Source organism: Neopelma chrysocephalum, unplaced genomic scaffold (assembly GCF_003984885.1).
Source record: "Neopelma chrysocephalum unplaced genomic scaffold, ASM398488v2 Primary Assembly neopelma1_43, whole genome shotgun sequence".
NCBI classification, from domain to species: Eukaryota; Metazoa; Chordata; class Aves; order Passeriformes; family Pipridae; genus Neopelma; species Neopelma chrysocephalum.
Genome location: NW_020897702.1, coordinates 4538484 through 4552097, shown reverse-complemented (window position 1 = coordinate 4552097; position 13614 = coordinate 4538484). Strand labels below are relative to the sequence as shown.

Genomic DNA, 13614 nt, shown 5'->3' with positions numbered 1-13614 from the left:
TTTATTTTCTGGCTAGTGTCTAAACTACCAAGGAAAAGCTAATGATCTTTACTTGCTAACATGAGCCTCCATAGTTCAGGACAGAAGTGTAAGAGCTGGCTATAGCTGTTAGCTGTGTAAATGTTCCCCCTGCCCTGGATAAATGGTACTGTTTTCACCTGTGATGAGCAGGCAGTGGTCTCCTGCATAGTGTAAGCTCTCCTTTACCTTATTTGAACCCTCTTTCAAACCTCAGTGAGCACAATATATACCTTGTGATGCAATTGTTCAATTGTGAAGGATCTACAATAGTATCATAATGATGCAGTACTACTATTTCTTGGTGGAGTACCACTGAAAAGTTCTGCAGGAGTTCTCTGTTCATGTGATGGGTATCAATGGCTGTAAGCAGGTCATCAGTTATACAGCACATGCTATGTCTGTGCATTTTTATCCTATGCTGTGTGCAAGTCAGTTCCCACATCATAGTTGCTTTCCTAGAGGTCTCCTTCTCTAAATGTCAGCCACTTTCCATGATTTTGACTTCTCTGTCTAATCTGTTTGGGGGGACAAGTCACACACAACTTTCAGAGATCAGAACAGTATTGGCTGTCAAACTCTTAAAAAAATCAACATATGGGAGTGGTCTGTAACATGGTGTTATGTTTTCACTTCCACTGTGCACTCCAGAAGCTAGTACTCAGAATAATTTCTACTTAAAGATCTCAAGGGAAAAGGTGAGGAGTCAAAGCTGAAACTGATTCCTAGGTTTGGCAGTCTCACCAGTTTGCACTGTGGCCTTGGGCATGTCACTTGTCCTCTCCGTTAATTTCTCTCTCTATGCAAGAGGGAAGAGAGCATCTATTATGGAAGAATGTTCTTAATAGCATTTGTAAAGTGCTTTGAAGATGAGAAATGCTCTTCAAGTGCTCATATAATTATGCTGCATTTGTTACAAGACAATTAGATTCATGATTCAGATTTGGTCACCTCATTTCAGGGTTGTGAAAAAAATAAAGATCCACTGATAAGAAATGCTATTACAGCCTTTCACTAAAAGAAACATTTAAACCAAGTACCAACTTAACTAGAAAATAAGAAATATCTCTGGGACAAAAAATAGAGATGTCTGTATGCGGTCCCTAATATACGGAAAATTATAAATGTGCAATATTGCCTCTGCAAAATGTAGGCACAGGCTGAACTTCACACTCTGCAAGCTGGAAATTTCCTGAAAGTTCTGTGTAAAAATCCGTTTTAAGAACTAAATCACAGGCAAGGTCCACACATCATACATTATACTTACACAAACACACTCTGCTAGCTGCAGAGCAGTAAGTCTGCTTACAGCAGATGTTAAGTACTGCCTCCAGTACCTTTTTAGTAATTTTAGAAAGGTTTGGGGGCTTCATCATTAAGATAGGACTTTAAAGATGTACACAGTGGACCACATCCTCATCTGGCATAAGCTCCAATGGCTTCAGCAGAATTGCCAGCACCCTCTGAGTTGATAACTTATCTCTGTCACCCCATTTAGAATGATACAAGATGTATCACAATCTATACCTGACACTCTCAAACTTGAGAAAGGGTAAGTGGAAGGAGTATCACCCTACCTAATTTTTTTCCTCATGCTGAAAGCAGCATTATAATCTCAATTGCCTGCCTATTTGCATAGTTAAGAGCTAGCTTTAGTCAAGTGCTGAAAGACTGAGTATAGAGTGCTACCAATTTAGTGCTTATTGCTGCAGGGCCACTTGGAGATTGTGTTGTGTTATCTCTATGGTCTCTGTATGACAGAATGGTCTGTGCCACTGCATGTGAGATTAGAAATGCCAGGTATGTGGATCCTTTGTTCAACTATCAGCACTCTCTATGCTGGATACTTCTTCAGGTACCAGCAGAGCCAAGTCCTCCCCATTCCAGCTTGTGCACAGAAGCCAGCTGTAAGACAAAGATAAGACAGATATCTTTGGTTGAGATAGTAACAGCATTCTGATTCAGCACCAACAAACACACTGGATAGCTCTGTACAGCCATCTTCTGTGGCACAAAGCTCTTGATGTATCTTAGTAAACAAAAGCAATGACACTACTTGTACTCATTACAGAAGACAGACAATATCATTACTCTGTCTTTGATCAAAGTACTCAACTACCATGTCCATTACAGACTGGAACAACTACCCTTTTCGCTCTCAAACAGCAACATTTCATGACACTCTCAAAAGAAAGGTTCAGAGAAAGGTTATTCAAAGGGTCTGATACCTGAAACACTAATGATAGAAGATAAAGAAAAATAACTTCAAAAATCTATGGTGATGATGGACTACAGTCCTGATGGCGGGATGGACTGATTGATGGTAAATATCTGTAGTGAAGCAGGTACAGACTTGAAATTATGTGAAATGTTCTAAAGCTACAGCATTATCACTGCCTATTTAAATCTTAAAGTGTAGCTGATATAGAGATAAAAGGTGACTGAGGTGAAGTCTAAGTATTAGGAAAAACTATACAAGTTTCTAGCAAGCGTGCCACCCTCTTAAGGAATACATCTTTCCCCCCCTCCCACTGAATATAAATCTATCTAATGAAAAATGACCCTTCTGTCACTTAAAGTTTTGTTTCAGCATCCTAAAAAGAAGTAATTTATATTGGAAATAACATAAAGTGACCTTTGCTTTTATGAGTACTCAAGAATAATGGTATTTCACTGTCAGTATTACTAGGTGGTCACCAGATACAATTAGACACAACTGCTATAGAGGTCTATTTTTTAAACACATCTACAGGTTTATTCTTTTGGGCCTTAAAGTCTTTTACAGATTTTACTGGCACTGGGTCACAAGGTATGACCAAAGACCAGGACAGAGAGCTTTCCATTAAATTCACAGCGTGATTGGTCATGTTTGTAACCCTAATTAACATCTAGAAAAGCTCAGATTGCAAAATTAAGCTCATGCATTTCAAGAGATCTGTTACTTTTGTTCTTTGTGAAAGGCTTTCCTTTAAAAAAGACCATGTAAAGGTCTCAAACCAAGGGAAGGCACACACATGTGGGCAAGGCTATGGTGTGTCCCACAAGCGGTACATTCATGGTAGACTTCGCTTTGGGGGAAGTTCACAGCATAAGGCTGAGGGAATGTAGCTGGATCAGAGAAAAAGTGTGAAACTGGAGCTTCTACAACACACTAGAAAATAGGGAAGTCTGAGAATTACCACACTAAACCATTCAGCTTCAACTCATGTCAGAACAGAAATTACTGGCAAAAGTAGTCAGAAGCACCCTCCTGATCTGTACTTACCACAGGACAGTCAGTGGAATTAGACAAAGACCTGCCGATAGGAGGAAGCTAAAGCCTGAAAACCATGCAACAGTAGTTGCATACAGAATATTAAAAACTGAAACTGAAACACTGCCGGTCACAACTTCTAAACAGGCAACACAAGCAAACACAGCACCTGCCAAAAATAAATGGGTGAATTACAAACAAAACAAAATAAAACCTTTTCAAAATACTGACATTTTTAAACATGTTTTGAAAGATCTATCGACAGTATTTTTGCAAGTATACAAGTAAAAAGCATCAGAGTATCATACTTTGCTATGGAAATGTCTTCTGTGGAAACTCCTACAAAATACTTTTTCTTTTTAATGAATAAAAGCAAAATAAAACATTTTGCTGATGGAAACTTTTTCTTTGCTACTATTCTGTCACTATTCCTACTTTCTTGAATCTGCTTATCATATGAAATTCAACCTGTTCATCCTCATTAGTCATGTTCTACACATTTCCATCCTTTATCCCTTCCAATTTTCTTTATTCTCACTCTTCCCTTTATTGTTTCTTCCTTCTCTAATCTTCACTCCTGTATGCCGAAAAGACTGATCCAATGAAGACTGCTGGTTCAGCATCTAACCACATCCCCCTCATTTTTGAAAAGAAAGAAAGAACATTTTTTGGACTGAACCACCCTTTGGAGTGGCAGTCTATCCCATCAGTGTCTTGTTGAACACATTTTCCCAAGCTGTATTCAAAATCACAGGACCACAAACATGATCACTGTACGTAAGCAGAAAAGGATGACGAGGCAACCTGATTCCTGCATCAAACTACTCAAGTACCCAAAGCTCTGAAAAATGCCAAGAAACTGCAAAACCAGAGGTCTATGTTAGCACAGCTAGTACAAAGAGATCTTTGATTTAGTATACAAAGATTAGTCTTCTAGAAAATAAAACCAAACAACTTGGGAGAATGTTTCTAGAAAGCATATGTTTCCCAAAATCTAGAAGATATATGCTCCCCAAAAGCAAAATATGGGATACTAGAACCACATTTTGAGGCCTGATACGCGTTTTTTCCTGTGTTCCATAAGGACAGGACTTTGAGAAGTAATGTGTTACATTTTTTGGGATATGTTTAAGAAGCCACAGGCACCCATGAAGATGGGTTCCTCCACAGCTGAAGATCCAAGTCTAATTGTTTTCAAGTGCTTTGAAGGTTGACCACCTACTGCTTACCTTTCTAAATTTGTAAGTGTGACATTGACTAAATAACAAAATCTATCTTTCTCTGCATGTCAAAATCTTGTGAATGTAGAAGCCCTTGTGAAATCACATTTGTATAAATCTTGAGCATTCTTCTGCTTCAAGTTCCCCATGGTCTTTATTTTAAGAACAGTATCTCCTTTGAGGGTGGAAACTTACAGTGGTTTTTAACACAATGTTGTTTATATTAAATTCAGAATCAAAAGCCATTAATATCAAGACAAAGGGTCATATTATATGGAACTTGAAAGAAATGCAGTCTTAAAATACCAATACAGATCTGTTAGTTTAAAGGTAATCTTGGTGCATCTCTGTTCTGAAACACCATATTATTTCACTGTTTAAAACCAAATGCTACTCACCCTGTTCACCAGTGAGAACCACTTTTGACAGCATGGATCGGAGAACAGGAATAGGCATAAAGGAGAACAAAGATGGCACTCTCACTGTAAAGCAGTCATGAGATATTGAAGTAATTAAAATCCAGGATTTTACAAATACATTGCAAATGAATTAGTCATGCACTTTTGAGTGCTTAGTTCCTCAGATAATAAAAGGCAACAGGAAAGAACTAGAAGTGCACTGAGACACAATTATCCATGCACAGAGATATTAATAAATCAAATATATTTGTATGGCGCTGAAACCAAATCATAAGCAATTCATTCTGTTCTCTCCACACACTTCATCTTTTAATCAAATCAGTCTGATCAGTCTGACCAACCATGTATATTTTACCTGTCTATGACCCTTTCAAGACAGTACGTCCAATATTCAACAACTGTATTCATTACAGATAACACAGCAGTATTGTCATATATATTGTTGACCATGGAAAAACTGATTCTAAACTTACCTAAAAACATGAGTAGGGTAGTTTTGGCAAAGGCAGCCATGATCATTCCTCCAATGTAAGAAAATATCCCAATAAAGACAATATAAATGTCTTTGAGACATTTAGAAAATAAGTAAACTCCTAAAAAACTGGTCAGAGAGACAGAAGTGAATGCAGCTGCTCCATATCCAATGTATACTTCATTCCAGCAGAGTGGCTCATCCAGTTCATACAGTGTAAAAAGCGAACTTCCACCAATCATAGTAAACATATAAGTCATAAATGCAAAAAGTAACACAATTATTAAAATTCTCTTTTTATAAGGGGCAGTTTTAAAAAGCATGTACACCCCAGAAAATGTCTCCCTAAGAAGTTCTTTATAGGATACTGGTACCTCATGCTGGAATTCAGATACACCTATGGTATCTTCCAGAAAAAATATAATATAGATGATATTAATGACATGAAGCAGAGATGCTGTCACAAATGTCCATGTAAAGCCTATTCCTCTTAGAAAATAGCCAGATGAGAGTCCTGCCAATCCAGATACAACTCCAAAAATCAAATCCACTACAGCTATTCGTGTTGTTTTCTGGTTCTCATCATGACAACCATCTGCTATAAAAGCAAAGCCTCCTCCAAGGAAAGTTGCTATACTCCCAAACAGTCCAGTAACAAATGCAACTGCAAATAGGACAGAGAGTGACAAGGAAAAATATGATATTGCAGTGAGGCTAATACCAGCAATCAAAGCTCCCATTGATGGTAAAACTAAAGACCTTTTGTGTCCCTGGCGATCCCCATTAGCTACAATGACAAAGGCAACTAGAAGGCTGGGAATGGCCCCAGTTAAGTCCAACTGCATATTAAAAACAGAGGCTTTTTCTTGAACTTCCTGCAAAGAGAAAATAAAAATAATTGTAAATACTGTAATACATTGGGGGGGGGCAATCCATAACAATATTATTTACATAATTATTAGTGTGCAATATGATGAATAGCACAGTATGTGTTTATAGATTATAAATTATACTATTATTAAACCAAATACAATGTAATTTTATAAGATTATATGACATATTATGGTATAATAAAATACAGCGCATTACTATATAAGAAGCATTATATTACAGTAATCACTAATACAAAGGAATTGCATATTCATACTCCTGCTTTTGTAATTTGATCTTCAATATTCCTCAAATATTCCTTGTTACATTTTAAACCAGAAATTAGTTCTTCAGACACAGTCTTACTAGTACTGTTAACAGAGAAGTTTCAATGGAGATGAGAGAATAATTCTTTTAAATATGCATTTACAAGAGCTGGTACTCCTTCAATACAGGGTATGGCAAAAGGACACTGGGCTATTTTAATACTACTCAGAAACAAGTAGTAAACCAGTCTTTGATTGAGGAACACACATGCTCCCTATTCACATTTTTCTTCACAAATAATTCTACTGAGGGGGTTACAAGAAACTAGTCACGGAGTAGAGCAAATAATGCAAATAAACAGATCAGGATTTGCTCCGACATCCCAATGTACCATGTTACTACTACTACTACTAACAGTAATAACAACTACAAATGTGAAATACAGCATTAAATATTATACTGACTCATAGATATGTGAATTAACTAATTTTGCAAACACTGTAAAGCTCTGGGTTCAGAAACTGTCCAAGACAGTGATGTCTCTATACATATGCTACAGCAGGTGTCACATAAGGAACAGCAGCTAACACTGTAACAATAAACTTTAAACACCCATTATGGGGAAAATTTCATAATTCTTTTTAACAGAAGTATAAAAATCAAATGTAGCTGAAAACCAACCATTTAACAGAACATGAATGGCTGCAGAAAATAAAAAAACTAAAGGAAGGTTAATAAAAAAAAGAGATCTTGTTATGAATGCAGCTGCTAAAAGATACTCAGCAAGCTAATTGAGATCTTGCTTTTAACGCATAGATGCAGACTTGACAGACAGCAGCCACAACAGCCCTTTCAAAGAAAACCATCTCATCAGACAGAAGAGCAGCGGGAGAAAAGGAAGTAACTTTATTTGCACAAAACCTTTATACTCTCTAAGATAAACTTTAAGGTGTAGAGAATAAAGTCACACTGAAAGTTTTCATGAAGTTTTCTGAGGCATAACACTGACTTGGGCAGGGGCTGCACTCTTAAATCAGTAGCAGGTACACCTGTGTAAGTTGGCCCACACCATTCTCAGCCTATATTGATCTATATTCCACGTATTCGTCCGTAGCTAACATAATCCTGACTGAGTAGCATCCATAACATTGAAAAAACCCTAGAACTTACAGGAATGTATTCTGGGCAATTTTAAAAGCTGCTGAATGCTTTATAAATTCATGTTTATATTTACAGGCAAAGACAATGACTTTCTAGTTCAATCTCTTCCTTTGTTTACAAGATATCAGGTTTTACTGCAAGAGGAAAATTCAACTGATCCTGAGGTCCTCAAGGAAAGCCTTCAAGATTCCCAGCACTACAAAGTCTTTTACTCTCTTCCCTTATGGTGTCTGACTGCCATAGGATTCACGGTGTCCTACTGTCCAGCACTGTTATCATTCTAGAAGGATCAAAACCACGAAGACCGAACAAACTGAGACAGAAAATGTTATTCTGATCTTTAACTCCTCCACTGCTGACAAAGAGAACTCTATGTAGTTGCAGACATCATTTCTTTACTAGAACCATCATGTTCAAAGACATGAGCATCAAACAAATGATACTGCCTTAAAAATAAAATTAAATATTATTATATATCATCTCAACCCACATTAAGCATATAATACGAATATTATTGCCAAACCATACTGAAGGAATAAACCAGCAAATATTAGCGAGTCTTTCTTTTGGAAGAAGTTGTGCAACATAAAGAACATGGCTACACATCCAGATACCACAAATGACCATAAACTTGCTGACATAAAAGACTTGATGTCTTCTAACAAGACGACTAAAAGACAGAAGTACAGGAAAACTCCATGTAGAGTGAAAGGCATGCAACTATCTACTTTATGGTTTTATAAAGCCAATAAAAACAAATACAGAAAACGACAGGTCAAACCCTCAGCTGCTTTAAAATCATGTAACTCCAATAATCAATACAACTACATACATTTGAAGAGAAAGGTCTAGTTTTTTAATCTGCAAATTCACTCTACTCTGAAAAATTACTCACAATGGACAGAAATAGATCTTAAAATCACTGATTTCAAAATTAAAAGAATGAAAATGAAGAAGCAATAATTTACATAAAGATTAAATTAAGAGAGAAGCGCAGTGCCTGAGATTGAACAATGTACAGGACATGATAAACTGACAGACTCATAATATAAAAAATATTACTTAGTAACAAAGGAATGGATTGGATAATAAGTAAATGGGATGATAAATCACGTTTAATGATTAATAATATAGCTCTTTCTGAGATAATAAAAAAGTATTATCCAAGCCAGTGATCAGATTGCTTCAGCTTGTATTCAAATTACCTTTGAAGTCACTTTATTATAAAATGACTAATTTTCTTCAAATTGTAAGAAATAATTAATCTAGCTGCTGCAAAGACTATACATTTTGAATTATATTCTACCTTTTTGCAGGCTACAAGTGATTTTTGTCTTCAATTTTTCTTTACATTTTTCTTTGAAATAGGTGAGATTAGTATAAAGTTTCTTCATTCTCAGAATATAAGGACTTGCACTAAATTAACTATTAAGGGAGATGTGCTTCTAAAAGTTAATCTCAAACTGGGCCTCTTTGGAACACTCCTAAGAGCAACATCTATAAACATATGTCAATTAGGATGGTCTTGCAAAATCCAGAACACCTACTTCACACTTCCTTGGGAAAGGGCTTGGATTTAAGTTTCTTGATGGGCTCTGCAATTAGAACTGTATGCACAACTTATGGTTTCCTTAGAGCTGCTTGTTCTGTATGAGAAAACGCCCAGACATAGCACCAAACGGGGAGCTAATACTAAATAAAATACAAGAATTACTCAGATAATAACTGGTTATTATCTCTGGCCCATACACAGGATTATTACTCAGCACAGAAACCAGTTTCCACTTAAATTAATGGGTGTTTTGAGCATTTAAACTCTTACGCTATGGTAACAAGTGTGGTATAAAAATATAGGCAAGATACCCAGACAAGAACGTAATTGTTCAAAAGCTCATGCCCTACTGGCAATCACTGAAATGGAGCAAATGGAAATTTTGCAGGAAACGGAAACAAAGAAGTTCTGTTGGCCATTACTCAACTGCTGTCTCAAATATCAAGTTAATTATACTTTGTAACCAAAAGACCTGTAATGTGTGTCAATTCACCATCACCTCAATCAGAGATGCTATCTAAACTTCAGCTGAAAATAAGACTCTGCTTTAGTGTTTTGCAAAAAGAAATATGAAGTCTTATATCCAGAACCATAGGTGATGGCAATTTGAAAGTCAGGTTGAATTTGGGGGGGTTGCAAAATGCAAAAATGTTTGTGAAATGTAAGTTTCTTGATGGGCTCTGCAATTAGAACTGTATGCACAACTTATGGTTTCCTTAGAGCTGCTTGTTCTGTATGAGAAAACGCCCAGACATAGCACCAAACGGGGAGCTAATACTAAATAAAATACAAGAATTACTCAGATAATAACTGGTTATTATCTCCATGGGTCAGCCAAGAAGTCATGCTGGACTACAATTCTATTGACCCTTTTACTTTCACATTCTTTCTACTAAGACCAGCTTCTGTCACATGACAAAGAACCTACACCACACTAAACATCCTGAATTATTTCTTTGATCACCTTCAGTGAAAACACGTACCATTACAAATCTTCTTTTATATATGACAAATGAGGCAGATAAGCTCAGGTGCTCAGCCTTGCATATACGCAGCACATCAGAAATTCAAATATGGGATGTGAGCAAAAACTTTCAAGTGCCACCTTTACAGCAGCATAAGGGAATGCCAGCTGACTGTTTCCATAACTCCACCTTCTGTGTAATTAATACTCCAAGTCATCTACTTTTCTGACCTTACAGTGGTTTAATCTTCCACTTAATACAACCCAACTGCCAGTTGTTGTTGACAAGGATGGTTCTGCTGTATTTCTTCCAGAAATATGTTCCCTCTGCTATTCCCGTGCTAGGCACAGCAATCATGTGGCCACAGTGTGTCAGAGCAATGTACTGCTTAACAGTCAAAAAGCAACCACTTCAAACCAAGAGATGAGCTTTCTGTTGAATCAGTGCCCCACTCAAATCCAAACCATAACCTGTAACTGCAGAATTGCAAGATACAATACATGGTGGGAGAAGGGAATGGAAAATGGAGTATGACCATCTCTCCTGCTGGCAGCTCAGCTCATAGTTAGCAGAACAGAAGCATTAAAACTGCATTAGAAGTGCAATGGAAGAGGTACTAACCAACAATTCACTATCTAGCATGCTGAATTATGAAAATATGCTACAAATGTAATTGACTGTGAGATGCTGCTATTTTGATGTCTTTGTATTTCAACAAGGCAGACTAGTACTCTGAATGGTAAATCATCAATTATATTTGATTGTCCAAAGATTAGCTAATTTTTTTTTCACATTTTAAAAATACAACCCTTTTTATTTTCACCTCCCCTGTTCCTCATTCTTGTAATTCCTCTGAAATAAATGTTTTCTAAACTAGATCCTATTCCTCAAAATTACAGGACATTTTTTAAACTTCACATGGTTGCAAAGAACACTAGGAGCCCCAAAGGCAACTGGTGGCTCACAAACACATGCATGAGTTGCTGCAAGGAGCCTCCAGTTGTACCCGCCCTAATGTCAGCCCAATGCCAATTCGGGCCAAATCCTCTCAGATGATTTTCAACTCCTGCAACAATACGAATTTATCTCAGCATCTTCTTGGAGACAAATCTTTGTCTTTTAAAGCACTACCACTACCTACAGTGAAAAACACGAGCAATGAGACAGTAAAGTGAGAGCAGGTTGCAAAGCTACAGCTTTTCTGTCTATAAAAGGTTAAGTAAGGTTATAAAACAGGAGATTACGCGGAGGCAGCACCTCCTGGCTGCAAGTTTATTTACAATTGTTACTTCTTCCCCCGTCTTACCTTCTGTTTAATATAAGTCGGGCTGCTCTTATTCTGCTCGCAGTGACTGACATTGCTATCGCTCACGAAAGTGGAGTTGTACTCCTGCTCCCACAGCCGCCGGTAGATAAACTGCTGCACCAGCGGGGTGGTCAGGGAAGTCGCAAAAAGGTATATGAAAATGACGGGCTCCACGCACAAAACCTTCCTCATTTCTGGGTGTGGGGTTCAAACCCTGTGTCAGAAAAGAAACCGCAAATCCTCACGAGGTGAAAGGGAAACACACGTCCGAGCAGCCGCCGGCACGCTGGCAGCGCCTACCTTACACGGGACGCTCCCTCCAGCAGCCCCCGTCCCCCAGCGCACCGCTGTGCCCCCGCACGGCGTCCCCGCCGGCCGCCTGCCCTCCCCCGCCCCGCAGCGCCGGCGGTGCGTGACAGCGGGAGGCGGGACGCGGAGGGCGGCCGCGTCCCTCAGCGGGGGAGTGTCCCCCGCCGGCCGGTGGCCGCCCCCCGGCCGAGGCCGCCGAGAGAACGACGCCAGCACCGCCATCTCAGCCCGCTGTGGCTCCGCCGGCGGGCGGGGTGTCGCGGCAGGCGGGGCGTCGCGGCAGGCGGGGCCGCGGCCGAGCGGAGCAGCAGCGTCCGTGTGCTGAGCGTGTCACTCCTCGCGCTGTTTGTCCCCCTGCCGGGGACGTGCGGGGTTGTTGCGGCAGATCGGGACACATCAGCAGTTTGGCGATTTCAGCATCGTGCCAAACGCCGCCGCTCAGTGCGCTCTGGGCCAGCTGGCTTGTTTGGGCTGGTTACACAACGAGAATCTGCCTTGTCAGCGGCGCCTTTGGCCTCGTTTTAACACTGTGACCCCGGCCTGGAGCTCAGCCTGGCCCAGGGCATCAACGCGCCCAGGGCCAAAGTGGCCGAGCACCGGCTAAGGAAGAACCTGCGTTCTCCTCCGTGCTGCCGCATGTGCTCCACTCTCAGCTGACTTGGTTTAGAGGTTTTATTGTAGCTGCTTCCATTCCAAACGCTCTTGGGTTGTCAGGATGTGTAAAAGCAACATGTGTTAGCCACCAGCTGGTCTCCAGTTAATAGAATCATATAATCTTTTAGGTTGGAAAAGAAGTGTAAATGCCATCAAGCCTAACCATTAACTCCTCACTGCCAGGAAGACATACATCCCATTCTCTTTGAGTCTGACATAGCTGATGCCATGTGTCAGGGGAAAGGCGTTGTGGTGTATGTCCCTTTTGGAACAGCTGCTGTGGCACATGCTGCAGCTCTACATGAAAGGTTGTGCAGGTGTGCATCTGCAGTTGTGCGGTTTAGATATGGCCTCTAACTCACCCTGATGTACACAAAAGAGGGAGCGCACCCTGTCATCTGATACACTATCCTCCTCAGACCTTGGTACACCAAGGAGAGGTGAGTCCCACCCGAGGAGTCCCAAAGGACCTCCTTTCAGTCTTAAATACTGTTTTTAAATTACAAATGTTGCAAAAAGTCCTATTTGCTAAAAGCAAGAGCAGTTTAGGAACTTCATGAAAATTCAGTTCCTTGATAAAGTGAAGACAGATAATCTGTAACATGGGTCATATGATCTTGAATAATGCTTTAACTTGTTCACTGCCACGTGACATGTCATTCAGTCCCAATATTGGGGACAACCCTGGCTTGTCACATGTCTCTCAGTATAGGATGAACCCAATGTACAAGCTCAGTGGCCTTGATCGTTTACTTGTGCTTTTTTGGTCTGGCATATAGGCTTGCTCACAGAGACACACAGACAGACTGACTGAAAAAAAGTGCTACTCTGGCCTGAGATCAACTTGTAGATAGTATTGTCCTTCTCATCGACCTGTCCAGGTCCAAAGTCTGAGTCATCCTGTGACAGTATTTTGTGTATCACAAGGTAAAGCAAAACCAATCATGTGAGGGTTACATGCGAATGGGCTGCTAGGTGAGAGGGGCTGTTCAGGTCACTCATCCAGCTGCTAACATTTATTCGAGCATAGTGAAGAAGGGATTTTTAAACCTGTGGGAACTTTCTGTTGTTCCACAGAGAGATATTGGCCAGACCCCCATTAAGTTTCTTGCCAGATCCAGCTGTTCTGAAGAGCATGTCACTTACAA

The 13614-nt window shown here is 39.6% G+C and overlaps 1 protein-coding gene across 3 annotated transcripts; it reads right to left on the bottom strand.

Moving 5' to 3' along the window:
* Positions 1 to 485: 485 nt before the first annotated feature.
* On the bottom strand, positions 486 to 11887 carry SLC46A3 (solute carrier family 46 member 3). Of its 3 annotated transcripts, none has more exons than XM_027677807.1 (6): positions 11804 to 11887; positions 11504 to 11717; positions 5384 to 6257; positions 4890 to 4973; positions 3284 to 3440; positions 486 to 1923 (listed from the first exon to the last, which is right to left on the bottom strand). In XM_027677807.1, exons 2-6 carry the CDS (start codon positions 11693 to 11695, stop codon positions 1836 to 1838), a joined length of 1395 nt encoding a protein of 464 aa, XP_027533608.1. In that variant the 5' UTR covers positions 11696 to 11717; positions 11804 to 11887; the 3' UTR covers positions 486 to 1835. The 3 variants fall into 3 exon arrangements, with proteins under 3 accessions (XP_027533608.1, XP_027533609.1, XP_027533610.1); XM_027677808.1 differs by having other exon boundaries at positions 11809 to 11886; XM_027677809.1 differs by lacking the exon at positions 3284 to 3440.
* Positions 11888 to 13614: the final 1727 nt, after the last annotated feature.

What these genes read in the sequence shown, in the direction of transcription:
- SLC46A3 (XM_027677807.1), bottom strand. Translation starts at nt 11,695, where the DNA reads ATGAGGAAGGTTTTGTGCGTGGAGCCCGTCATTTTCATATACCTTTTT. An exon ending in CGACTTATATTAAACAGAAG is followed by an intron (nt 6,258 to 11,503) that starts GTAAGACGGGGG and finishes TTCTCTTTGCAG; the next exon opens with GAAGTTCAAGAAAAAGCCTC. An exon ending in GGTTCTCACTGGTGAACAGG is followed by an intron (nt 3,441 to 4,889) that starts GTGAGTAGCATT and finishes TATTTTTGGCAG; the next exon opens with GTGCTGTGTTTGCTTGTGTT.